The sequence below is a fragment of the Cyprinodon tularosa genome, unplaced genomic scaffold (genome assembly GCF_016077235.1).
Source record: "Cyprinodon tularosa strain WSP-4 unplaced genomic scaffold, ASM1607723v1 ctg27, whole genome shotgun sequence".
Classification (NCBI taxonomy): Eukaryota; Metazoa; Chordata; class Actinopteri; order Cyprinodontiformes; family Cyprinodontidae; genus Cyprinodon; species Cyprinodon tularosa.
Window position 1 is genome coordinate 166703 of NW_024038974.1, and position 26320 is coordinate 193022.

At 38.3% G+C, this 26320-nt stretch overlaps 1 protein-coding gene across 1 annotated transcript in view; it reads left to right on the top strand.

Annotated features, from left to right (window-relative positions):
* The window catches only part of tnmd (tenomodulin), a 103020-nt gene extending 79862 nt beyond the window's left edge, over positions 1-23158 (top strand). Inside the window, exons 5-7 of the mRNA XM_038289552.1 lie at positions 13569-13728; positions 16208-16302; positions 22792-23158. Of these exons, the coding sequence (XP_038145480.1) occupies positions 13569-13728; positions 16208-16302; positions 22792-23001 (465 nt within the window). The 3' untranslated portion in view covers positions 23002-23158. The remainder of the gene's footprint in view (positions 1-13568; positions 13729-16207; positions 16303-22791) is intronic.
* Positions 23159-26320: the final 3162 nt, after the last annotated feature.

The following is a 26320-nucleotide window of genomic DNA, read 5'->3' on the forward strand; positions in this document are numbered from 1 at the left end:
AATGGCGATACACTGGTACCATATTCATTATAAACAAGTTTTAATTTTTGCGAAAACTGTGAACACCTCTTGCTTTTGGTCTACAAAAAGGAAACATTCTTTAAAGCAACCAAGATACCACATTCTACCAAAGCATCCCCAAGAAAATTCCTCAATGGCAAGTGCTCTCCCGATCAGCAGGACACTTGTCGACTGGACTAAAGAACTCGCTTGAACCAAGAAGTAATTCACTGAGCATGAAAGTCATATTGATCTAGTCCAGGGGTCTGCAACCTTTCATATTCAAAGAGCCGTTTTGACCAGAGTTCGACCAAGTAAAAGTTGTTTAGAGCCGCAAAATATAACATTTCTTTTACTAGAAAACCTTTTTTTCTTTTAATCTTATATAGGTAATTAGTTGTTGCCATCTCAAACAATCAAAAATTCATTTATTTTTAATGTTAAAAAATATAATTTACAAGCTAATTAGGGATGCACGATATTGGGATTTTGGCCGATATCCGATATGCCAATATTTTAAAACTCATGTAGCCGATAACCGATATCGATACCGATGTTAAAGCTGGACAAAAATAAGTAGTCATTGAAAATAGCAGTTTTGTTATCCATTTCTGACACTTTGAAAAATAATATACTCAAATATATTTTCATATGCTGATATCAAATAGATTTTTAAAAACGCGGTATCGATCTATTTTACTTTCAAAATCTGGTGAAATTTCATCGTTCTGTTACAAACTCTCGTGATATTTTGCAAATTCTTGTGAGATTTTGTTAGTAAAATAGATCGATACCGCGTCAATATATCAACATATAAAAATATGGCAACATTTGGTGAATTTTCGGGGGATTTCGTAGCATAACGATGACATATAGCAATATTTCATTAGTAAAAGAGATTGATATGGTGTTTTTAAATGGCAATATATCAGCATATGAAGATATTGGGATATTTTAATGGATCAATATTTTTTCCTCGTCTTTACACTGGAAAAACGATCTAGAAATAAGTAAAACTTTCTTAAATTAAGTGTATTTACCCTTGATTTCAGTAGGTAAATGAGATAGTTTGCCAATGGAATGATTATTTTTACTCTTAAAATAAGGTAATTAGATAATATTCACTTGAAATAGGAGAATGCAAATGTGTTTTCTTATTTTAAATCTAAATTGTCTTGTTCCATTGGAAAGATGTCTCTTTTATCTCCTCAATTCAAGAACAAATGCACTTATTTTAAGAAAAAAATGACTTATCAAGATTTAGTTTTTTGCAGTGTAGAAGTTAAGTCTGTAAAAAAGAAGTTTTTGAGGAAGAAGAAGAAGTAGCATTTTATTTTATTTTTTTTTAGACTTTAGAAACTCAGAAGCTGATCAAATATCGGGTTAAATATCGGTGGGGGGGCCGATGTCCGATATTCAGTTTTAAGGCCGATACCGATAGGAGGCCGATTATATTGTGCATCCCTACTTAAAACATATTTCTGGTTCTTTTAATCTCATTCTTTTCCATCTTATAAAAAACACTAAAGCTATTGATGCCGGTATATATTAAAGTAAATTATTTAGCTCTTTATATACATTTTAGCCACTATTAAGAGCCGCTGGAGAGGGTCCAAAGAGCCATATGTGGCTCTGGAGCCGCAGGTTGCAGACCCCTGATCTAGTCCAACAGTTAGCAAGGTCTGATTACTGAAGAAACCTTTGTCATTTTGTTTTTTCAAGTGCTGTCAATAAGTACTTCCCCCTTACACATTTCTTAAGGCTTTTTTGTCAAACTGAAATGCTTTGTATCGTCTGAAGGTTAGACAAGGACAACTATGGCGATCAGAAAAAAGCCTTTAAGAAATGATTTCATATAGGGGGCAAAATAAGCTATTTAAAATATACTGACCTAATGAGCAAATGCACCTCTCCCCTTAACCTAGTTAGTGATCATGACACTCTTAATGTAAACAACACATTAGTTATTGTGATAATTTATATCATCTTACATCGATGTGGAGAAATGTTGTCCCTCTCCTCCATGCTATAATTCAGTCACAATGGAGGGAAACTTGTCACACCACAGGATCAATGTCAGATTTAAATTTCTGTATTTGACAAGTTTGCTCCATAACCTTAATTTTGCATTTTTCCTTTCTTTTGATTTTGGTCCTTTAATGTTTACCATATTCATTTGAGAACTGATTAACAGATATTGTCCCTCAAGTCTTCCTGTAAGAGGCCAGAATTAAATTAAATTCAGTTTATTATATAGCTGCAATTCACACCGTACGTCATCTCAAATAACAGAGATTATTAAACCAGATCATACGGTCAAACTGATTCAAAGTCACCTATCTAAGGCTAACCACGTCGATTTATTTACTCGAAGGCAAGCCCTCACATCCCTCACTATACCTAAGTATCCACAGCTGCTTTCAATTTGGATGGAAGCAGGTCAGATGAGATCAGGAAAAATTGGAGTGCTTCACGGCGTCTTTTCTGTGCTTGGAACATTTTGAGAAAGATCGGATTTTGTATTTTGTTCAATCGTTGAAAGAGTTGTGTTGTTGTTCGGTGATTATCCGCCATAAGCAGCTGCTACCCCAGGAGTGAGGGATGTACTTAGCTGCTGTATTTAGTCAGACACAAAGAGATAGTTATTCATTTAGAACCTGCCGGTGTCGCTTCCAGCGCTTCCTCTTCCAGCTCCATATCCGAGCCGAGATCATGTTGAGGTTTAGGAAATGTTATTAACAGTAATGTTCTGTGATGAGCCGAGGCTTCGAGACATGATTCAAGTACTGTAGTGGAGTAGTTTTAGGGGAGGTGTCAAAAATAAATGATGTCCGAAACGTCGCTATATACCACGTGACCCCTTAAGGAATTGGTTCAGATCGCCCAAGAACTTCGACAGTCATTTAAACAGCCTCAGTATTCAGTCAAGATGTGGAAGTTAGTAGGAGAGTTGCAGTCAGTTGGATAGAGTTCGGATATATTCAAAGAATAGATTGCATTGAAAAACAAACAATCAAATTGGTTTAAAGTATTTTGGTTAAATTAAACATTATAATGATTAGAATCTGAGCAAGCCACTGGTTTCAGCTGTATTACTAGTATCAAGTAGTATTGCTTCCCGAAGAAGAGTTACTATTGCAAGTGGTATCAAGACTAAGTATGCCTTCCGGTCCAAGGGCTGATGGTTCAAAACCTGAGATCACTAAGGTCTGGGGTTTCATATTGTTTTGGGGCTTGAAACAGGCTGGACATACTGTAAAGGACAGCTGGAGTTACTAGCTATAGGCTACCTCTTAGGTATAGTAGATAATTTCTTGTAACAGTGGTCCTCTATACCTTTAAAGTGTTATATACTAATTTACATTTCATAAACTAATACCTGGTTAAACTATCTGTGCCAGAGGCATATCGAACCGTGTTTCCCTAACATGTTTCCTGCAGCGATCATATTAGCCGTCAACCTTCGGCTAAGAGTCTCACTCTGCAGGCCAGAGGTTCGCTCTGGATGGTTCTGACCTGGAAGCTGTGATGCCTCCATATTCCTTAGCATCACTACTCTCTCCTGAGTTTAAGCTGGCTGATGGTTCCACCATATAAACCAATTCCAGACTAGATGTTCAGGAACAATCATCAGTGTTTTCATCCATCTTCATTATAAAGTGCTGAGCTAGCTCCAAAAGTGTTATCCCTCATGATGTCACCACATTGAGATGAAGTTTTGCTAGTTATTACTTAGAGCTGTGCTGCTGTGGAGCTACTAAATGTAGGATATTTGTGTTAAAAATGAGCCTGTTTGATTCAAAATAACTCAGAACCACCTGGTATTTCCTGCTGCATGATTTTCATGCAAAATTACATGAAATCAATATTGAGTCATCAACACTTTAAGGTCTAGCATTCATTTTGTAAGTAAATTGCTTTTTTTTTTTTTACCCTGATTGAAATACTTTGAGCTACAAACTTTAGAAATAACATGCATTAGCTTTGAGTAGGGTGCAAATGCTCCATCATTTGTTTAGAATATTTGTGGTGTTCTCTAAAAATTAAGCATTTTAAGTCCTGCCTGTAATTTAAACAGAAAAATATATTTTTTTTGTGGCCCATTTTTTAATGCATGCAGCATTCTTAATTTAAATGTAATAAATGTAGATAGGTGCCATATACCTGCTAGAAAAGTATAAGGTACCAGTCTGCTTTTATGAGGGCTTTATAGATTGGATTAAATGGATCTGTTGTCTGTTATTGTTTGCAATGCAAAGTTTTATAATCATTAAATGCACAGGACCCTAAATGACAGACACTAAGTCATCTAAATTCAGATCCACAGAAATAATTGTCATGAAGGCACAGGAGGGGTGAATAAACTTCTTATTTCTACAGACTGATGTCAGCCGATAGAGAAGTAGGCATTGATAAAATCAAGAAAAACATAAGAAATACTGCCTTGTCTCTAAGTTGGGGAAGACTTGAGAGTGGAAAGGGTTCTTTTTTTCTACTGGATTGACTCCTAAGTGTTCCTTTCCTTCTATGGATAGTTTAAAACTTTCCCTTTAAAGGAATAGTACACCCAAAACATGATTAGCCTTCATTTTCTACTCACCCCCATGCTGAACAAAACTCTGGAGTACTTTTTTGATATCTCAAATGCATCTGGAGATCTGGGAGGCTTCTTGCTGTCTGCTGACATTCAAATAATGGAGGTCCATGGCGCCCGAGACAGAAAGGTCCACAAAAGTCCACAAAAACGTGTCAATATTCCTCCATACTGCTCGTCCAATGTAATCCAAGTGTCCTGAGTGGGTAGTATCCAGAATTTACTCGAAACGAAGTCATTTAGAACGTTTTAGAGCCTAAACAGTAGTGTATAGGATTTCCTAATAGCGCCCCCATGCGCGCTCACGATTCTACGGAAGCCGGCAGACCAAACCGGAAGAAAGTGCGCATTCAGCGTCTGCTCTGCCGATAATGCAAGCGTAGAAGAAGAAATGTGCTGTTTACCTGTGCAAAGAAAGAAACAACGAAAGAAAAATGTCTGAGGACTTCAGTGTTGAGGAAGAGCATGAGTTCTTTGCCGAGCTGAATGCGCTGGTTTGGTCTGCCGGCTTCCGTAGAATCGTGAGCGCGCATGGGGGCGCTATTAGGAAATCCTATACACTACTGTTTAGGCTCTAAAACGTTCTAAATGACTTCGTTTCGAGTAAATTCTGGATGCTACCCACTCAGGACACTTGGATTACATTGGACGAGCAGTATGGAGGAATATTGACACGTTTTTGTGGACTTTTGTGGACCTTTCTGTCTCGGGCGCCATAGACCTCCATTATTTGAATGTCAGCAGACAGCAAGAAGCCTCCCAGATCTCCAGATGCATTTGAGATATCAAAAAAGTACTCCAGAGTTTTGTTCAGCATGGGGGTGAGTAGAAAATGAAGGCTAATCATGTTTTGGGTGTACTATTCCTTTAAGTTTCAGAGATTGTCAAGAGTATTAAACTTCAAATGGGCCAACTCTGCATCTTTGCAATGGGGGACCAGGGATCTACTCTCTGCTGTGTCAGGAAGGAATCCTGGGTAAAAAAAACTCATATAGCGTTGCTTAAAAAATGAAATACAAATTACTTGATGAATGATTATCTCCTATATTTGCTCTTAGAACTTAAAACTTGATTTCTTCTCAGCTCGCCAATGAGGTCTATTAGGAAACTGCTTACAATAAAGAAGTAGTTATCTTATTAATGTAGCACACGCAGTATATCTTATTTATATAGTTTAATAAAAGTATATCTTAATAGAATTGTTTAAGTCGTCCCATCTACAAAATGATTCATATCTGGGCAAAGAAACAGACTATAATTTTAGTCTCTCTACCGATTATGCCACTGAAGGTATTTTAACAAAGGACACAATTTACCAAAACAAATTATAGCGCAATCATTATTGGCCTGGTATTCCTTAAGTGTACAATCATGCATATGTTGCCTGCTGGGTTGCATTATTTATTAGCTGTCAGCCAAACTTGATTAAAATCAAGTTTTAGATTCACTTTTCTGCTCACTTTTCTGTTTATTGTAATTTCATAGCAGAAAATTCACACTAAAAATGTTTTTTCTAACAGTCCTATCAATTCACGGACTTTATGAAGAATCTTATGAGACCATTCACATAGTGCACTGCAGGACTTTGATGTATTTACATCCTCTGCAGTGTTGTTGTTTCTTTGCACACAATTTTCTCTGTTTGCAGTTGTTGCCTGTGTGGGAGGTTTGGGGTCAGTGAGTGAGTGTTGGTCATCCATATTAAGAAGCTGTTTAATGGACCAAATAACATTTACTGACACTGTTAAAGGCTGTGAAGGAGGGAGTGGGGGATTTTTGAGTCAGACTGGGGGAACTGGGACGAAGCTCAGGGATTACTCCCTCAGACATTTTATTGAGAAGGAAAATTGAAAAGGGAAGAAAAAACCTGGCAAACAATTGGTATTTTTCACCTGGCTCCCCCTCCACATAGGCTGTGTTTCCTTATCAGCTGCTTGCAGTTTTTCCTACAGTTTTTTCTTTTGTTTTTCACATCAGCTCCTAAGCCTGCTGCTGTTCCTCTGAGCCCTCGTTTTTTCTTGAAAGCCTGTTGGGGGTTAAGCTGGGAACCATTACTGCTTAGATTTAACCCCTGTGTGCTCTGTGCTTTAACACTTGGAGAGGAACTTGTGTTGTGTTGATCTTTTGCAGGTCACATGTGGGTGGATGCACACAGAGGACCGTTTAGGGGGCCGCAGTGTGTGAGGACAGACTTGGGTCACTATTTATTTCCTGAATAAGTCCTCCCACCTACACTATATTGCCAAAAGTATTTGCTCACCTGCCTTGACTCACATATGAGCTTAATTGACATCCCGTTCCTAATCCATAGGGTTCAATATGACGTCGGTCCACCCTTTGCAGCTAGAACAGCTTCAACTCTTCTGGGAAGGCTGTCCACAAGGTTTAGGAGTGTGTTTATGGGAATTTTTGACCATTCTTCCAGAAGCGCATTTGTGAGGTCGCACACTGATGTTGGACGAGAAGGCCTGGCTCTCAGTCTCCGCTCTAATTCATCCCAAAGGTGTTCTATCGGGTTGAGGTCAGGACTCTGTGCAGGCCAGTCAAGTTCATCCACACCAGACTCTGTCATCCATGTCTTTATGGACCTTGCTTTGTGCACTGGTGCACAGTCATGTTGGAAGAGGAAGGGGCCAGCTCCAAACTGTTCCCACAAAGTTGGGAGCATGGAATTGTCCAAAATGTCTTGGTATGCTGAAGCATTCAGAGTTCCTTTCACTGGAACTAAGGGGCCAAGCCCAGCTCCTGAAAAACAACCTCACACCATAATCCCCCCTCCACCAAACTTTACACTTGGCACAATGCAGTCAGACAAGTACCGTTCTCCTGGCAACCGCCAAACCCAGACCCGTCCATCAGATTGCCAGATGGAGAAGCGCTATTCGTCACTCCAGAGAACGCGTCTCCACTGCTCTAGAGTCCAGTGGCGGCGTGCTTTACACCACCGCATCCGACGCTTTGCATTGCACTTGGTGATGTATGGCTTGGATGCAGCTGCTCGACCATGGAAACCCATTCCATGAAGCTCTCTGCGCACTGTTCTTGAGCTAATCTGAAGGCCACATGAAGTTTGGAGGTCTGTAGTGATTGACTCTGCAGAAAGTTGGCGACCTCTTCGCACTATGCGCGTCAGCATCCGCTGACCCCGCTCCGTCAGTTTACGTGGCCTACCACTTCGTGGCTGAGTTGCTGTCGTTCCCAAACACTTCCATTTTCTTATAATACAGCTGACAGTTGACTGTGGAATATTTAGGAGCGAGGAAATTTCACGACTGGATTTGTTGCACAGGTGGCATCCTATCACAGTTCCACGCTGGAATTCACTGAGCTCCTGAGAGCGACCCATTCTTTCACAAATGTTTGTAAAAACAGTCTGCATGCCTAGGTGTTTGAATTTATACACCTGTGGCCATGGAAGTGATTGGAACACCTGATTCCAATAATTTGGATGGGTGAGCAAATACTTTTGGCAATATAGTGTATATTGACTGGGTTTCAGTTGCGTAACAGCACATTGTAGCTTTTAAATCAGAACTACCGGATGTTTAAGATACAAAATACAATGATCAGAATCAATGAGAAGATAGAGATCATTTTAACATCATGGACACAAGTAATGTTATGCATGCCTTTTTTAAGGTGTTCACACAGTTAATGGATATATTCAATGATTTAAGAAAACAGCATAGCTCCCCGCTAAACACCAGATGTCATTTAGACGTTAGTTTTTAGGCTAAATCCTGTCGCTCCGTCATAAGCACCCATTTACGCTACCCTCTGAAAGCCAACCCGTGCTGAGTTCAGAGCAAGCTTGGATCGGTTTATCGTGCTGAGCTTGGTTCCTTAAGATCGCTAACAGATCGCGCAGCTCATTGTCCCCTAGTGACAATCTACGGTACTACTGCTGTCTAGAGGGAAAAGAGCAAATCAACATGGCCATGCCCGTATCACTTTTAGGAAATTTAGGAAATTTCAAAAATTCAAAATCTCAAAATTCGTTTGCGGAGAGTCAGGCAAAGAAGGCAAACTTTGGTGAATGTACTGGACAGAGTTGGCTTTGGAAACGACAAATGATAGTCTAATCAGGGCTTACAGATACAGGAAACAAAAACAGACATTGGGGTTCATCACACTGCTACGCAGAATCATCTCTGGAAATTGCATGGCAAGGTAGGGAAGCTAGTATTTTATGAATGTCTGAAAATTTCATGATTACGGAGGCTGACTGCAAGGAGATGACCTGGTCTGCTCATGCCCTCTTTGTTATCTAAGAACCGAGCCAGAACTGAACCGCTCCAAGCACTACTGATGAACTAGTATTATAGTAGCGTGGTTCGGTTGTGTCTGGCACGGTCCCATTCAGTTGTGCTTGCCATTTACACTGAACAGTTATCTCGGTTAATGTGCTCAGACTGATCTTTGCACGGTCTCAAAAAAGGTAGTGTAAATGGGGCTATAGTCTTTATTTAGTCAAGAAATTGTTGTTGAAATTTGGGCTGTGTTTGTTCACTCTTATCTGAAACTTACGGCTTTTCAGCTTTATTTTTTTAAACAGAAGGTAGACGATGTTTGAATGTAAATCATGCCGTATTTTCAATGTGTTTTCAACCAATTTTTGCTTTTTGGTAAAGTTCTCTCATTTATTCTACATTTCAGAGGACCTGTTCTTAATATTAATAATGTGGCCTAAAGGTAGATAGGACATTCTTTTATTTCTGCATGGATCATCTAAAAGAGTGGCCCTCCTATCATTCTGGTCACATGTTTACATAAGGCTGTCCTATGTGCTCGTCCCCATTTTCACTTACAGGTGGTGAGTCCGACTTAGTGGAAAAATTGTAAATCTTCTTTTGAAAATTAAGCTTGTATGAGTGATGCCAACAGCAACTTTTAAACAAATCGTGTACCAGGAGAAATGGGCTCCCGAATGCTCTTGCACGTGTTTAATGGGCGTTCCCTCTCTGGAGCGGGTACAGGGTTGTGCATGTGCATTTCTTTTTAAAGTGGAGAGGGCGGGTCTTTTCAAAATCGAAAAGGAGCGAAAATCCTCCACTATACCTTTAATTAAGCCGACAACATAGGCATAGTTCTATCTTAATCCATTAAAACTTCCATAGTTATTCCAGCTCTCAGTCGTTCTCCTGCATATTGTACGTTACTCCCATTTTCTCCCTCGGTCACTTAGCAGGAATATATTACTCTAAATGGAAGAGGTTTTTTGATGGCATGCTTTAAATGATTACATTTTGGTCTACAAAAAAAGTTATAGAAAATGTCAAGATTGTGTAATCAGCACTGTAAGCATGTTTGCATAGAGACCAAAACTGCATTTTTTTTTGTTTTGCAATCTATCTATTTTCCAGAATTTCTATTAAAACTTGTTAACTTTTTTTGTGCACTTGTATAAAACGGCCCAGCACAAAGAGGTTACTCCTAACACACACTAATTAAAGGCCTCCATTGCAGAAATAAAACCTATTATTTTCAGATATACTGTAAAATTACACTTAACGATTGTGTTAGTTGATTACATATGACAGAAAGGTCTACAGAAACATGTAGTTGTATTTTTAAAGCAATTTATCAGATTCTGCCACTCCCCCCAACATAAATATCATGCATCATAGCGATTTCCAATTGCATTTACATATCCTGTCAACATGTTAATTTTAGAGTTTCAAAAATTATTAAAAAAGTGCATAGTTTTATACTGTAACACATGGACTGGATCTCTAGAGAGTAATAAAAACATATACCACAGCAGCCCAATTTAAACATACTTTCTGTCACTTCAAATCTTGGAAAAAAACGATAATAACTGAACCATTAAAATTTTTCTCACATCTGCATTATTTTATTATGGCTTTCTTTTTAAAAAAAATTCAAATGTTAAGGGAACAAATGAATGTTTAAGGGTACAGAACCATTAACCAAGGACAGCTTAGTTAGTGTTTTTAAGAAATTCTTTAATTTTGCTTTTCTTACTGATAATTGTCATCATTCATCATAGGTTTGCTATGAAAGTGTTTTTGATAATAATCCATCAGACGGGTTGAGCCTAAGATATATTAAGCAATATGCTCAGATCACAGTTTGCTCGGTATATTATGTGTACCCATTAGTCTATCTTTGTTATGGATAGGGGTACTGTGATTAAATGATACCCTGGCACCAGCACTGAGCCTGGTAAGCAAAAGTATTTTGTTATCCAAAAATATCATAGCAAAAGAGAGACTGTGGAGAGGTCTAATTTACAAATCCTCCCCAGGTCAGATTTGTTTCTCAACCGGACTACCAAACAAATGGAATCCATCTGGATGGATTGCAACATCTAAAAACTGCAGATATTAATTGGAAAAATCACCAATATTTGTATTTATTATTATGTTAATTTCCACTGTGTTAAAACGCCGTTAAATTTCATAGACATGCATGGTTTGTGGCGCAAAGTTAGCATGCAATATTTACCATCTTCTCAAAACCTGCAGTATTGATGGCCCAGGATAAGAAGCAGGGGAAAAAAAGATCTGAGGTGTTGCTAAAAAATAAATCAACCAAACAGTGTGTCAAAGCCTGCTGTTGCTGGTCTGGGGAAGATGCATTTAGAGTGTATTACTTATTAAAAGTACATTGATAGCAAAAAGCGCTGTTTGGTCACAACTGGCATGAAAACGCATTTGGCATGAAATATTTACTGTTTCCTGAAACATTGTGGTAATGTCTAAAATATTAATGACACAATAAAAAAAATCAATCAAACACAAAAAAAAACACTGTGCTACACAAAAACTTACACCGCAATCTTTAAAAACAGTTGTTGCTGTTTCACTTTTGGAATATATTATTTTATGTATACATAATATGTTGTCAACATTACTATTCCTCATACAAAGGGTTGATAAATATAAATGAAATAATTCTTTATCTGGAGAGGGCAAAAATGGAAATACATATAACCTTCTGCACCCTAAAAGGTATATATATTATCTTTTGTATTAGTGTAAATAAGATGATGAAAAGGTTGCCCTGCGATGGACTGGCAACCTGTCCGGGGTGTACCCCACCTCCTGCCCATTGACAGCTGTAAATTGGCACCAGCACCCCTCACAACCCCAGCAGGGATAAGCGTGAAGGAACATGGATGGATGGATGATGAAAAGAGCAGCCTGCAGGATTTATTTTAGATATATTACTCTGTTTGTTATGAAATAATGTGTCTTCCAAAATTCACTTACTAGATAGGTAAATAAAATCAAAAAATCACTGTGTTGGATTTGGCATATGAAAGCTATTGGGTATGGTAGGAAAATCTTTGTTGATCTCTGGCAAACACCGTTTTAAACAATGTGTCATGTCGACAGGCTTTTCCCCCCTTGGGACACAGTGGCAGGAGAGGGTAAATTTGTTAACTACAGCACAACTGGTATATAATTAAGTTGTGCACTGTAGGCGAAAAGCTTACATGCTCCAGGAGCAGGCTCCTAGAAAACAAATTACCATCATTTTCAAGGTCCAATACATGATAAAAAGTTGCTTGTGTCTTAATAATATATCATTTGTCAATAGCAAAATGGAAAACCCTTTCAGAAGTGTGTACAAACTGGCAGTCTGTAATCATGTTGTCTTTGTGCTTGTCAACTGGCATTTAGAAATCCATGCCCCATGCTAAAATACTGACCTTTACCACTTCGCCCCCCGGGTGCGCTCTCTCTCTTTCTCTTGCTCCTTTAAGTTATTGGAATCGTTTCTCAATGTGAAGTCAAAGTCTTGTTGTGAGCCCAATGCCCTGACCTCCATTTACTTTCCACTGAGGACTTGCTTAGCTTCAGCGGTTAAGAGGTCCAATTAGAGAGTGCTGTTTATGTTCCCAGAGTTTGATTTTTAATTTCCACAGTATTGCAGCACCACCATCACCCCGCAGCACACGCCAGTCCTCGGACTTATCATTGGTGTTCTGGTGGGGGCTTCAAAGTGAAGAAGAGTGAGTCCCGCAATCAAACATGGCCTCTGACGTGGCTGAATACACTTAAACTGAGATTTTCTTCTTTTTTTTCTGTTTTTTTTTCTTCTTGCTGCTGCTGAAAAACAAAAAGAAGCACAGAGGGTGAGATTCTAATTCAACTGAGAGTGACAAGGGCCAACATGAGGGAGGGGGCAAGACCGTATAAATGATTCCCACTCCGGCTATTGCCCCAGGATTCTACATCAAGCTTAACTAATGTGCAATTAAGCTGCAGACTGGAAGAAAATAACCTTGTAAAAACATTTGTCAAGTGAACTGTTTTTCTGTTCTGAGAGGCTAATTAACAAGGGAATGGGAAGAGAGGGGTTTGTTTGCGTGTGTATTTACATATACATGACAAAAATAAATATCTGCATGATAGTGGATTGCTAAATGCATTACTTAATCCCCTTCATATGTCTCTATTAGACAACACTGACATGTAGTCCCTATCATTAAGCAATAATAGTGTACTTTACAGCTCATGAACTACAGTGTCTACAAATTAAGCCCTCTGATGGTGCTAAGTGCCAAGTGGAGTAAAGGCGGGCAAGAAATTGGGGGAGAGTAGAAGGAGAATGCAAGACTTTATTGTGTCTGTGGCATTAATCAACATTTCAACCACTCTTGCAATAATGAAGACCACTTCTAAAGTCATTTAAAAGTCAAATAATCCCTGGATTTCAATGATGTTTAATAGAAAGAGGCTTGCCAGCAGCTTGAGAGGAGGGTGAGAGTCATGGCAGGGCAAAGGGTGTCAGGAGGTTGCTCTCCTCTCTGAAGACACAAAGGTGATAGATGGAGCTACAAGATGGTAACCACCCCAGGCAGAACTGTGAAAATGCAGGACATGTACGTGTGTGGGGCAGTAGGTGTTTTAGCAGGGGCCAACAAGCTTTTTAATGTGTTTTTGTTGCATATGTGTGACAGTAAGTGAGTTTGTGTGTGTGCCTGTGTGTTGTTGTCTGGCAGGTTGATGAGTCCGAGGCCACGGATATGAAGGTGGAGGACCCCCGAGTGTGGGTACCTGCTGAGGAGCCCATCGTTAACCTGGACTTCCTGCTTGACTCAAAGATCTGGGAGATTTGCCAGCAGCTGCCTATCCACTGGATCCATCCCTCCCCGATGACTGGTGAGGGCAGGGGGCATAGCTGCCTCTAAATGCAGACTATTAAGACTCTAGCTGGAGGGCATCCCCACTGGCCATGTGGAGGTCCATAGAGGCAGCATGATTTCCCAGCTTTATGAGCAGCTTGTCCAGGCCCCTTTTTGTTTGTCACCAGGGTAATGAGACAAAGAGGAAGAATACAGACTGTAACAGACATCCACAGTTGAACTAGATTTAAACAATGCAGGGGGATGTCATATTACATCAGTAAAGAAGAACAAATATTCCCAAATTATTTTAGAAAATACCTATAAAACCACATTTCTATGTACAGTGCACTGTAAAAAAATAAGTAAAGTTTTGACTTGGACTGAAAGCCCACTCAGTAAAAAATAAAACAGTAAACCCCAACTATAAATTGTTGGAGTTTAGATAAACAGACAGAACCTCATATTGAGTTTTAGCTCCTTGTCAGTCTCATATCACAAAAAATCGACAGTCTGAAGTCAGAGTGAAGATCAAGATAAACACAGTTTTGACTACCAGCTTCACACTAAAGTTACTTAAACAGCTGTGAAGATCGCTGTTTTGATAAACACCCCCGAAAATAATGATTTAAAAACATGAATATTCACCTAATGATTAGACAGTTATCTTTGTGTTATTTAATACTGCAGGGAGCGGGAATCAAATTGTTTACCAAAAAGTTTGGCACATTAGCTGCAGAGGTGATATGAATATTTATTGAACAGTAGAGTATCTGAGAGCCATTCTCATGTTGTGCAACAATAGGTTTAGTTTGGCTGAGAATAACTATTAACAAGTGTCAAGTTCAATTATGGATAAAATTAGTAATTTTAATCAAAATTACCAAGTCGGAGCACCGGCTGATTATAAAGAATCCAAAGCTTAACAGTTCCTAGTCTATGTCATTTATTTTGTTGTGAATACCTGCCTAGTGAGATGAGGTATTATAGAACAATAGATGAAGGGGGGAATGTTTACACCAGCCTTTTAAATTTCTGCACAAATAAACGGAAAAAATTAAGATACAGGAAAAATAATCAACAGCTGTAAAACAAAAACAAAAAATTTAAAAGGAGAACAAATAAGAATAAACCTGATGCAGTACAACATGTAGTGACACCAAAGTTGGGTGTGTTCGGTGAATACAAATGTTTAGGAGCCAGGGTTTGTCAGAAGTCATTAGGGCACATTTCTTTAACCCATCAAAGAACAACTATTGCTAGAAGTTCTGAGATCCAGTCTCCAACCCAAACCAGAAGGGAAGATAAATCAATATTCTGATAAAAAAGTTGTCTTAAAATAAGATTGGCGGAATAGCTAATAAATATCATTTCGGACAGTTGATTTCTAATTTGAGTCAGTTACCAGTTAAAGTGATTTAATAGAATATGGACCACCGAGCAGGTAATGGAAAACAGACAAGGACTAATTTGATGGGCTAGGCTCAGGCTGAATGGCATTACATAGTTAATTGGAGACTATTTCATCTTTATATGTAGCATTTGCTGTTTGATGCGTAGCTTTTTGTTTTTGAATGTCATTTAGTTTGTTTGTTAAAGGAAAATGTACTTAGCTGAGATATGTTATTTGTGATCCTTTTTCTTAATAAACAATAAAAAAAGATTTAATCTTTTTCTTGGTGAGCAAGAAACAGACGTTTAAACCTGTCCTGCCAAATGCAGCCTAAGGAGAGCTGTGCACAAAAAGAAAAACATTTATTCAGCTCACCTCAGTCAATAATTTGCAGAAGCAACTTCACCTCCTCTTACAGCAGAGTCTTTTGAATCATATTTTAACCATTGTTGCACATCTTAATTCTGACCATTCTGGCCATTTTGCATAACTCAAACTCAGACATGGAGAGCAGCTCTGGTTTGTCAATATTTTGTTTGTATTTGTATTTGTCAGTTTAACATAATATTAGAAATAAACAATTCCACTGAAGCTCTAGGTTCATGTCCCAAAGAAAGCTGAACTCCTTTGACTCAATACTTTTAGAGCCTCTGAAACGTTGTCATCAGGGTTTTTTCTTGTATGTAACTCCTTTTTACTCTCAAAGTCCCTTAACCTGCAAATTGTGCTTTGTCCTTGCCCATTGATATACAATAATGTTTGCAGCTTTTAACATGACAAAACGCGAAGCCTTTATTCATAATAAAACTAAATATTAAGAATAAAGATCTTAAAACAATCTTACCTCTTAGATTCTGTCTTTTTCTGGCTGTTTATCGTGGTAGGCTTTTTTTTCCCTCCAACATGCTGTTAATATGATGTTTTACAAATTAGATACTGGGTGTGAGTACAACAGGAACAACGTGGTTGAACAGAAAAAGAAAAAAAAGTAAGCCTGGGATGAGACTGAACACATTTCACTTGTTAATTACAAAAGGCCACAGGGAGAATGGGATGAAATCTTAATCTGTTTATTTTTAGTCCTCTTTCAAACTCTGATGATTTTCCTTCCCACCTGCTGCAGATGGTGAGGTTCAGGATGTGGACACACCTGATGCGGAGGTCCCAGGTCATCGTTTTACCCGGGACATCCTGGATCGCGCTCCTGTGAACGATTATGTGAGTAGTGCTCTTTCCTTCCCCTTCCTCACTACCAGAGACCACACTATACGCTACAGTGAGCTACTTCAATCAGACCCAGCTCTGCCTTGACTCTTTCTGCATATAAATTGCTCACTAATTGATGTTAAAACTGACTTTGTGCACCAGAGGGCATAGCAATTGCTCTATATATCTGTTTAAGCAAGGCTAGTTCATTGAAGACTCCCTTAATGTCTCCCCATTAATTGAGAGGAATATCCAGCCTTTCAAAGGCAGCAACTTGTGCCTTACAGCACCAGTTACTGCTTTTTTTTCTCCTTAGTCAGAGAACATCCCTGCATAGAGAAGCACTCCCAAGGTCACTCATTGCTGTACAGATAAGTTGCACTTATTAACTGCGGTTTAATTATCAAAGCACATAAAATGAATGCAGGGGGCAAGTGGACTGTTTTTGCATCCTGCATGTAAACCACTCGATACAGTATGATTAATTATCGTAGGCTCTGAGGGAAACTCACACTGCTCTGTACGTTACAATGGAATGACAAAAGCAAACTGCAGGCTCACATTGAAAATACCGGTGACACACAGAGGAGAAAGGGTATGCACAACTTACAGGTGAGTTGTGACTTCAGGTAACTTCAAGGATAATGAGTCTTCTCCTCCTCACAGGGGCAGGAAATGAAGAGAGGCGTGCAGAGAAATTAGATGTCCTGTAATGTAGACATTTATCAGGCTCGTCCCACAAACACGGTAACTTTTTTACGACCTCTATCCCAGCCTCTCCGAGCACTTTCTGTCTTTTCCATTATTGTCCATGCTATGAGATGCAGTACTGCGCAATTAAAACATACCAAGGGGATGAAAAACTCTGCGCTTCTTTTTAAATATTCTGCCTCTATCTGCTAAGCAATGGGCATCATTGCAATCCCTTCCAACAGTATGTCCAGACCGCTGTGTTTGTGGGTTTGCTGATAACAAAGGCCTTTGTGGCCAAGCGGAGGGCAGGCAGTAGTCTGTAATTGGGAGTCTGAGCTTACCCTCATGTCAGTGGGATGCCACATGTGTCAGCCAAGCCGCATTTATTTTTATTTATTATTATTTTTCATCCTGCGCTCATGTTAATGTGCACAGACACACACACACTCACACACCCACAAACTGATGGTTCCTTTCTTCTGTCACACATAAAAAAAAAAAAAAAACATGCGTTCAGCTCATCTGCATTTCACAAATCTGGGATCCTGAGCCATTCCAGCCCACGGAGCACATTCACAAAGCAGGATAATCGGTTGAGTCCTTTTAGCAGAGCCTGACAGATATATGTAGCTAAACTTTGCCACAGCTGCCCTGTCAGAGGCCACCAAGCTAGCCCTGGAAAAATTCAAATTAATAACTGTCTAAACTGACAAGCCTGTAGAGATTTATTTGGCACCACTGTACTTGACCCAAATAGCTAAATATAGCTCCTGATATGATTTGACCATACTGTATGTAATAACATGTGGGCTTTGCATGGTTACAGTATATTTCTGGCATGGCATCTTTCGGTAACTACACATGCTATATAAGCCTTTTAAAAAGTATATATATATTTTTTTTTAATCTTCTAAAATTAGTCAAACTATTGAATGCAGTGTTTTTATTGTGACATACCAAAAACAATTAATTAAAATTATGTTTTATATTGAAATTTCTATCAGTTGTTCTTAGCTCTAGCTAAGCCTTATTGATAAATATTTATATAATGCTGAGTCTTTTATTAGATTCTCAATTCAATTAGCCTAAGACTTTTGTGCCAGTCTAACATATAGATATAAATTGATCTAATAAATTGCATCAAAGTCATGGTGTATTTTAATTTTCCTCTTGTAGTGTTGGGTCTTCTGCAGCCTCTAACTGGTTTTCCCTTCAGGGTCACCTCTGACCAACTTGCCTGTCCAGCTTGATGCTTTCATCATTCCAGAGATAGTGTGTTTAGGGTGATGTTTAAATTTCCATCAATGTATTGCTGGAAATCCATTAATTTAGTTGTTGTTTATATCCATATCCCTGGCTAATTTAGATTAAGGATTAATTATTCTAGTTGTGACACCCACAAGGTTACTTCCGTTCAGTCGACTTTAAAATTAAGGGGAAGAAGTGCCATTAAAAAATTTGTATCTGATTTGAAACCAGACGTCTGTCTTTCAGAAGACAAAACATAGCAGGATTTCTTATTTCCAAGAAAAGTTCAAAAAATTTTTTTTTTTCTTATTTCCATTTTATTTAAAATGGCATGTCAAATATTATTTGACATCAGAAATTAAAAACTTGAAAATGCATTGCAGTTCTTTAAGTGTTTGATTATTTATGTTTGTTAAGGAGCTCTAATAAGTATGAGGTTAGAGGGACACTTTGCCATCCCCCACCAAAATTTTAGCTCCCTCAATAGATTCTCTGCCAGACTCATGTCTGGTAAATATGTAGGTAAATATTGTAAGGTTACTCACAAGATTCTGTAAAGTATGCTTACTTAAAGGCACATAGTCACGTCATTTGAGATTTAGTTGAATTTATGCACCAGTTACTCATTCTGGTTTCATATATGATTTTTTGGACAAATTATCCTGCTGGCAAAGTAATAATTTTTTCTTTTAATTTTAACCTTTGCTCAATTAGTTAGTCAACATTACCTTTTTGTGTGTATTTACCATAAAGGCATCATGTGTACAATTGTTCAACAAGCCAAAGCAATGGAGGCGGGTGAATGTGGCACTCACAGAATAGCTGCAAAAAAAAATAAAATAAAGACCAACACAGCAAAATCTAGAAATAAGCAAAAATGTCTTAAATCTTTTACCCATGATCTAAGTAGTAAAGAAGATGATTTGCCAATGGAATTAGTATTTTTACTCTAAAATTTTTACTTTAAAATAAGATACCTGGAAAATATGCAATTTAAATAAGAGAATGTAATTTCTTTTTATTATTTTAAATGTAAATGTTCTTGTTTTATTGGCAATGTGTCTCACTTACCTCCTCAATTCAAGAAAAAACGCACTTCTTTTAAGAAAAAAAAAATACTGTACTAATACTGTACTAAACTGTAGCTAAAGCTCACAAAGCATTTAGATGTGGCTGTGAAGTTTATAGACACACGTGTACATGTCCTTGTTACTGGTGTTAGCAGGGCTTTTGAGCCCCATCCTCCAGGCTGTCAGTTTTCAGTCATTGCAGCACGGTTGGAACCTATTTAGTAGCCATGTCATTAACCACCATCTGGTTTTCTGGTAGGTCAGCGGTACTGCAGGTAGATGGGGCCGGTGCTGGGGTTCTATTTAGGCTCAAAAAGCACCGTCAAAACATTACCGGGAAGAACACTCGGACTATATAGCCTTATTTAATTATAATCATAATTATTATCATATCATATTATCATGATCATCAAAATATTTTTCTACCAATTAGGTGAGCTCTGAAGCACCCAGCTCTGAAATTCATTAAGGGGTATCAGATTATAGAGTGTCAGGTGGAGATACACACCACACTTTTTACAAAATTTATAAAATATTTTGAAAGCCATCCTCCTTCCATAGTTCTATAAGGCACTATAGGAGCCATATTTTGTGTGATGCAGACCAGACATGTATAAACCTGAGGCAATTCAAAGGCAGCTGTTATTTGCACCTACCGAGGAACCTTTAGGTTGAGCATAAAGCTTCTTAGCATTATCCTAAAAAAAATGATGGCACCGCTAATTTAGTAAATATCCGTTTTCACTGTTAGTCCACCTTCACTGCACAGCACAGGGAGATTAAAATGTGAGGTCAGGTCTCAGCAACAAATTTCAAATGTTGCTCCATCCCTTATACCTGGAATAAAAAAGAGGGCTTATTGAATACAAAGCAGGGTGTGCGCGGATGAAGCATTATTGCTGCTGTTTTGATCACAGAATGAATGTGATGAGCTCTACGCTGAGATTTAATAACACATCCAGGAATGTGCTTCAAGCTCATGAAGAGCGGTGATCAGGGTGTGTGAAATAATATCAACAAGTGTGGAGATTAGAGGAGTCATGCTTTGATTCGTTACATCTTATTGAATGACTGACACAGTTTTCTACTCTGCCGACTCATTCCAAGCCTCCCATATCATGCACAGAGGTGTGTGTCTGGGTGTTTGTGTGTGTGTGAGAGGACGGTGTGATGAAATCAGATGCAGTCAGGGGGTAATGGCTTTTACTCTTCATTAATGCAGCTTGTTTATGAGTGACTGTCTCAGATTTCCCAAGGTGAACTATTCTTATCACCTTAGCTTTCCACAAGAGAGGTGATTAATATGTAGACTGCGTTTTAAAAGGATAGCTCTGATGAATTCTCTTTGAGCTACAATGCTGCCCATTGGCTGTTTGAGTTGATAAACGTCATTTGAATAAAATATTTCCTTCATTTTTCTGAGCCAGAGTGCCAGACTTTGTACCATCCCAGTTTGGGCTGCGAGCAGCAGATAAGATTATCGTTGGTCCATTGACAGCTTTCGTGTTGTTTCCATAACAGATTGTTGCCTGGAAGCTGATGACCTGAAACCCGACTCCAACAATAAATCATTAAAAGCCTACCTGAGCCTGTCGTAGCCATAAATCAAACCCAGCTAAGCTCCATGTTTATCTGTCACACAATTTCTGTGTGTTTTAAATATGTCTTATGTGTGCGTAATGTTACTTACTTTATCAAAGCTCCCATCAGAAGCATGACAGACTCCCTCATAGGTCTGGCTTATAACAAGTTCACAGAAACTGAAGTGCTTTGCAGAGGTCCTTATATATCCTGAGCTCTTTTAACATTTTAAAGTACAGCCTAAAGCATCCATATATGTTAGCTCTACTTTAGGAAATCGACCATCAAAAAGTAAAGCTTATTAGTAACGGAATAGTTTTTAACACCTACATTCTGCTGCAATTACAGCTTTAAGTCAATTATGAGATTTGTTTTTTAACTAGTTTAGATATTTGAGGTGATTTTCTGTTTTGAAGTGGTTTAGCTCAGCGTCTATTCAAAATGGTTCAACTTTTCCCTTAAATAGCAGCCATTCAGGCAATTTATGTATGAACATACTGTATGATTGTGTCATTGAGTTAATTTATAGTTATTCTTCTTTACAAGCAGAAACACATGAGTCTGCTAATAAAGTATTTGCAGTACGGCTGTAGTCTTCATTTCACAGTTATGGCCTTTGTGTTGTTTGTCACTTAGAATCTAATAAAATGCATTGGTATTCTAGGCTGCAATATGACAAAACCTGGAATAGTTCAAGAGATATGAATACATTTGAAAGACATTGCTGCATCCAAAGATGTAAACAAAAACAAAGGGGGATTTTCTGCTCTGTGACTTGCTGAGTATATTAAAGAAATCCCTTTATATCTGAGGTGGTAGGGGACCGACGGGACCGTTTCCCTCAGGGTTAAACGTTTCCCACACATTTTCTATTCCCAACAGTTGATGTGTTTTGTTCTGCATGACTGTGCGTTGTTGAATCATTGCAAGCGTCCATGAACCGGTTTGTTGCGAATGTGGAGGCCGCTTCTCAGGATCCAAGGAGATTAACAAGGCCGCGCCGGATTGTCTCCGGGGATTCATTTGCTAAAAGAGATTGAAACGTGGTCAAATGAATTTGCTACCTCAACCCGTGTGTTGCCAGTTAAGTGGCACTTTCTGAACCACCATTCAGAGCTGTTCTTGATCAGAGGCATGGCACTCAGCCCAAAGAGTCAATGGGGGCATGAACTAAGCAGCACAATGGAAAAATCCAAGGGCCATTAATTCTACCCAATTTACCTTTCGTTTGGGTTTCATTTGGCCCCTCTATAAATTCAGAGGCAGCCAGCAAGAGCAAATGAAAGAATCCTTCTTAGGCGATCATTACTCGGCTAATTGCTTTAGGAATGGGCCATGCACTTAAAGTCAAGGTCAGGAGGAGGGCACCATGAAGTGAGGAGCTCTAATTTGAATGCTCTGCTGGAGGCGGGGCAGCCATTTTAGAGCAGTCTGTGCTCAATCTGAGGGAGTTAAGAGGTCAAAGATGAAAGAAATAGTGTAATTATGTTAGTTACTAGCAACTAAGATTCCCTCTGACAGAACATAGTGCTGGTTGAGAGGTTATGAAGCCTGGAATCGCTGCACAACTGTCAGTCGCTTTACCTCAGTTATAATAGAAAGGTCAGGAGTATTATCATATTTTATGCTCCTGAAGCTTAATTCAAACCTGTGCACTCTCGCAGCTCTCTTGATCTCTCAGTCTGAGCCATTAGACGTGACACGACTTTGCATTTTCACACACATTAGCTCTGATCTTTTGACTGTTGTCTGGCTTTTACGTCCCATCTCTTGACCTAGAACCAAAAGTGGCCTCATCAATTCCCATCAGCCACTCCACTTCCTATTCCTCCTTTCCTGCCCTTGCCTCTGGAGGACTGGTATTTGTTGTGTGTGATTCTAACTCTCCTCACTCTTGTGTCCTCTGCAGAGGGAGGTGGGAATCGAGCTGGATAGCCATTTAGATGACCGTGGCTACTGCTGCCAGCACTGCCGACGTGGCTATCGCTACTGCCGCCGCTACTTTGAGCCCCTGGGTGGCTACAACCCATGGCCATACTACTACCAAGGAGGCCGGGTCATCTGTCACGTTGTGATGCCCTGCAACTGGTGGATCGCACGCATGCTGGGGAGGATCTGATGTGTTGGAGCAGTTTGGGATTCTGCTTTATTTTTGTTGATGAATTTCTTTAAAAACAGCATTTTTTATTCATTGATTATATCATCAGTTGCATTATTAGCATTACATATTCTGTGCTACCAGAAAAAATAAATTGTCCTTGCTTTTTTGAAATTATTATAATTTTACATTTTGGTATTCTACTAATCCATAGATGTACACAAGATACACTTGAGGATGTCTCTGATTCTTGATATATTTTATTTTAAACTTTTAACTACCGTATATCTACTACCCTAAATTAGTAAGCCACAGTTTGCAGGTACTTTTAGGTTAAAATGCAACATGTTTTTGTTGTGTTGTTGTTTTTCCAGCTATTTTTTTCCTCTCTTTTGGTGAACAGGTGGTGTAAAAACACACAGGTATATGACTTTGTTCTAGTAGCTGCAATGGTTTGTATGGGTGGAATTATCAAAAATGCAGGTTATTCATATAATGAAGGCAAACTTGGAATTAGAGTGTGTGCATTAGTGTGCTTAACCATTTATTTACTTCCTTCTAGTAAATGAAAGTAAGAAGAACATGTAAAAATCTGTTAGTTATTGTAAACATTAACATTTTTTTTGTCAGTTTTACTGACTTTTACCAGAAATACCAGGAAGGCATTATGTTTTATACATATGTTTTATAAAATCACTGCAATTTCTTTTTCTACTACTATTAAGGCAACCTTTTCTGACAAATTTACAAGTCTTTAAAAAAATCTGAGCTGTCTCTTAAAGCTCCATTCACAAACTGTGAAAGGCCAAACCTCTCCAGCTGAACATTGAGCTCAACGCTGTTATACTTCCGAGGCCTTCTGGCATAAGTCAGAAAAAAATACAAAGGCTACTGCATGAGTTGTCAAAATAAAAGTTTGTTTCTTTCAAAAGTGATTAACCTCTTTCGGCAAAGAAAACTGAAAAGCTAATTTTTTATTTTAATTCATTGCTGTTAATCTCAAAAGAAATCCTGCATTATTTTTATCTAATAAAAAGTATTAATTTACACATATAATGTTTTTTATAAGCTTGTACAACTCAAATGTTTCTCTTTAAAATATCCCCTCTTTTCCAGTTTCTACTAAAACATTTAGAAGCTTGTGAAAAGAACCTATGACAGCCATGTTTTATGAGGTTGCATAGACCGTGGAGGTATTCCCAGTAAAGATTATTTTGGTTTATATCTCTGTCTCTTTTCCTGCTTACATAACTAGTAGATAAGAGTTTTTGCAATACCAACAACAGCCCCCCAAGGACAAAACACAAAGGTGTGAAAGAATCAACAAGAAGAGAAGCCTGCTCAAAAATCAAGACATGCAACAACAGAGAAAGATATATATCAGGCAAGGAAAAAAGGTTTTGAAGACATTTTTTGGGATAAAGATGAGCTCTGCCTTCACACAGGTCTACAGTGGCATTTCAGAGCCTCATATTTCTTTTAAAAATAACAAGAGATAAATTGAAAGATGCTGAGAATTATCTATGAAAAGAAAAATAAACCAGCACAGAAACAGAAGATTAAGATGGCCAAGCTTTGATAGTGAACTCAGTGTTACAAACTGGCTTTTTTATATTGTTTTTGGCACCAAACTAAACTTTGCTTGTGCAATTAAATTGGTAGGAATCTATAGTGTCTTTTGCGGTGTACTTACTGATCAGTTCTCCTCCTTTGTTTCCACAGCTACTGCTGCGGTCTGTACAAAAAATAATAAAATAAAAGCCTTAAAAAAGTGTTTCTGTTTAAACATTCTGAAACATACTGATTTGCTCAGGCTGTTATGATCTGTAACAATGCATTTGCAGTGCTGAGCTTAAAAAAACCCTAATCTGTTAATAACAAATAAGCATATGAGATGTGCATTTGTAATTTATGTTCTTTGATCATAATGACAAGGTGCACAAACACCCAGGAGAATCAAAATTACAAGAGAAAAAACAGTGGGAAAGATTCGCTTTTTATGACAAGTCTTCTGTATGTTATTTTTCCAATTAAAATTTCATTGTATTGATAATCTCGCAGGTTGTATTTTGAGAAGTGTTATAAATAAAGTGCTCATGATACCCAGATGTGTTTGTGTAAAAATTTATCCAAAAAGCAGCACTTTCCATTGAACAGACATAGACATATCTGTGTCTCTCCTCTCCATTAATCCCTTTACTCATTAGAACAGGCATTTAGCTTGGTGAGATAAAACAGATGTATTGTTTCTTTTTTTATAACTTCTGTGCATCTCATGGCTGATAATTCATTTTTTATGATGATTTACAAGCATCTCGCCCACAATGTAAATATGCATGTTGACTCACGTGGGTTTGATATGATAATGTCAATGATATCAAAAATAATTGCTAGTGACATTACTTTCAGTGGAGGCAAAAAAAAAAAGAAAAAGAATTGGAAACACTATGGAAATGTATGCAAATGATTTGTGAATATGTTCATAGTTCAGACTGCAACCAGATTGTTATTTTTAAATCAATAATGTCAATAGCCCAGAGCAATGTGTCAAGTAAAAAGAAAAAAATGCTGCTATGTGTTAACAAATTCAGTAAATGCAAACATATTTCAAAACGCTGACAAGTGTCACAGCCCCCGAGGCAGTTCTAAAGAGTTTATAAAATTAGTGTTTATATAATACATTCCTCACTATTTCCCCCATTCATCACATCAAATATTAATGCTATTCCACTGGAATTTATAGGGTAAAAAAACACAACATACTGTTGTTTTATTATGAAATCCCCTTAGTTGTCTATCAGGCAGTGACAATCTCCGAGGACATTTTGGTGAAGACATAGGAGTAAATTGCTGTGAAGTCTCTAAGAGTAGCTTTGAATACCATGGTTTACCACGACTAGAGAGGCTGATACAGATATTACAGCAGGCTTCTTGAGTGCGCCTCACGCCTGTTGGGACAAAGGTCTAATATATACCATTAAACTCAGACTTTGAGCTAGAGATGATGTACAAATAAAATGGTTTGTAGGGAAAACCTGGAATGACCCTGCATTGTTGTGATGGTTAAAAACAAAGCAACTTATCCTGAAAGATTTGTCACATTACCATTTTATCTGGGTGCATGACTTGTCTTTTACCATAAAAGTACACTGCACGAGTAGGTACCATAGGGGAGAATAAAGGGAGACTCAAAGTGCTGTCACTGCTAGACACAACCTGGAGAACTAAGGAAGTATATGTGTATTGGATGATGGGAGGATGAGGAAGTCAAAACCTAAGGTAGGTGGAATGAGGGATGAAGAAAGGTGAGAGATAAAGCATATAGGATTGGGAAAAGGTT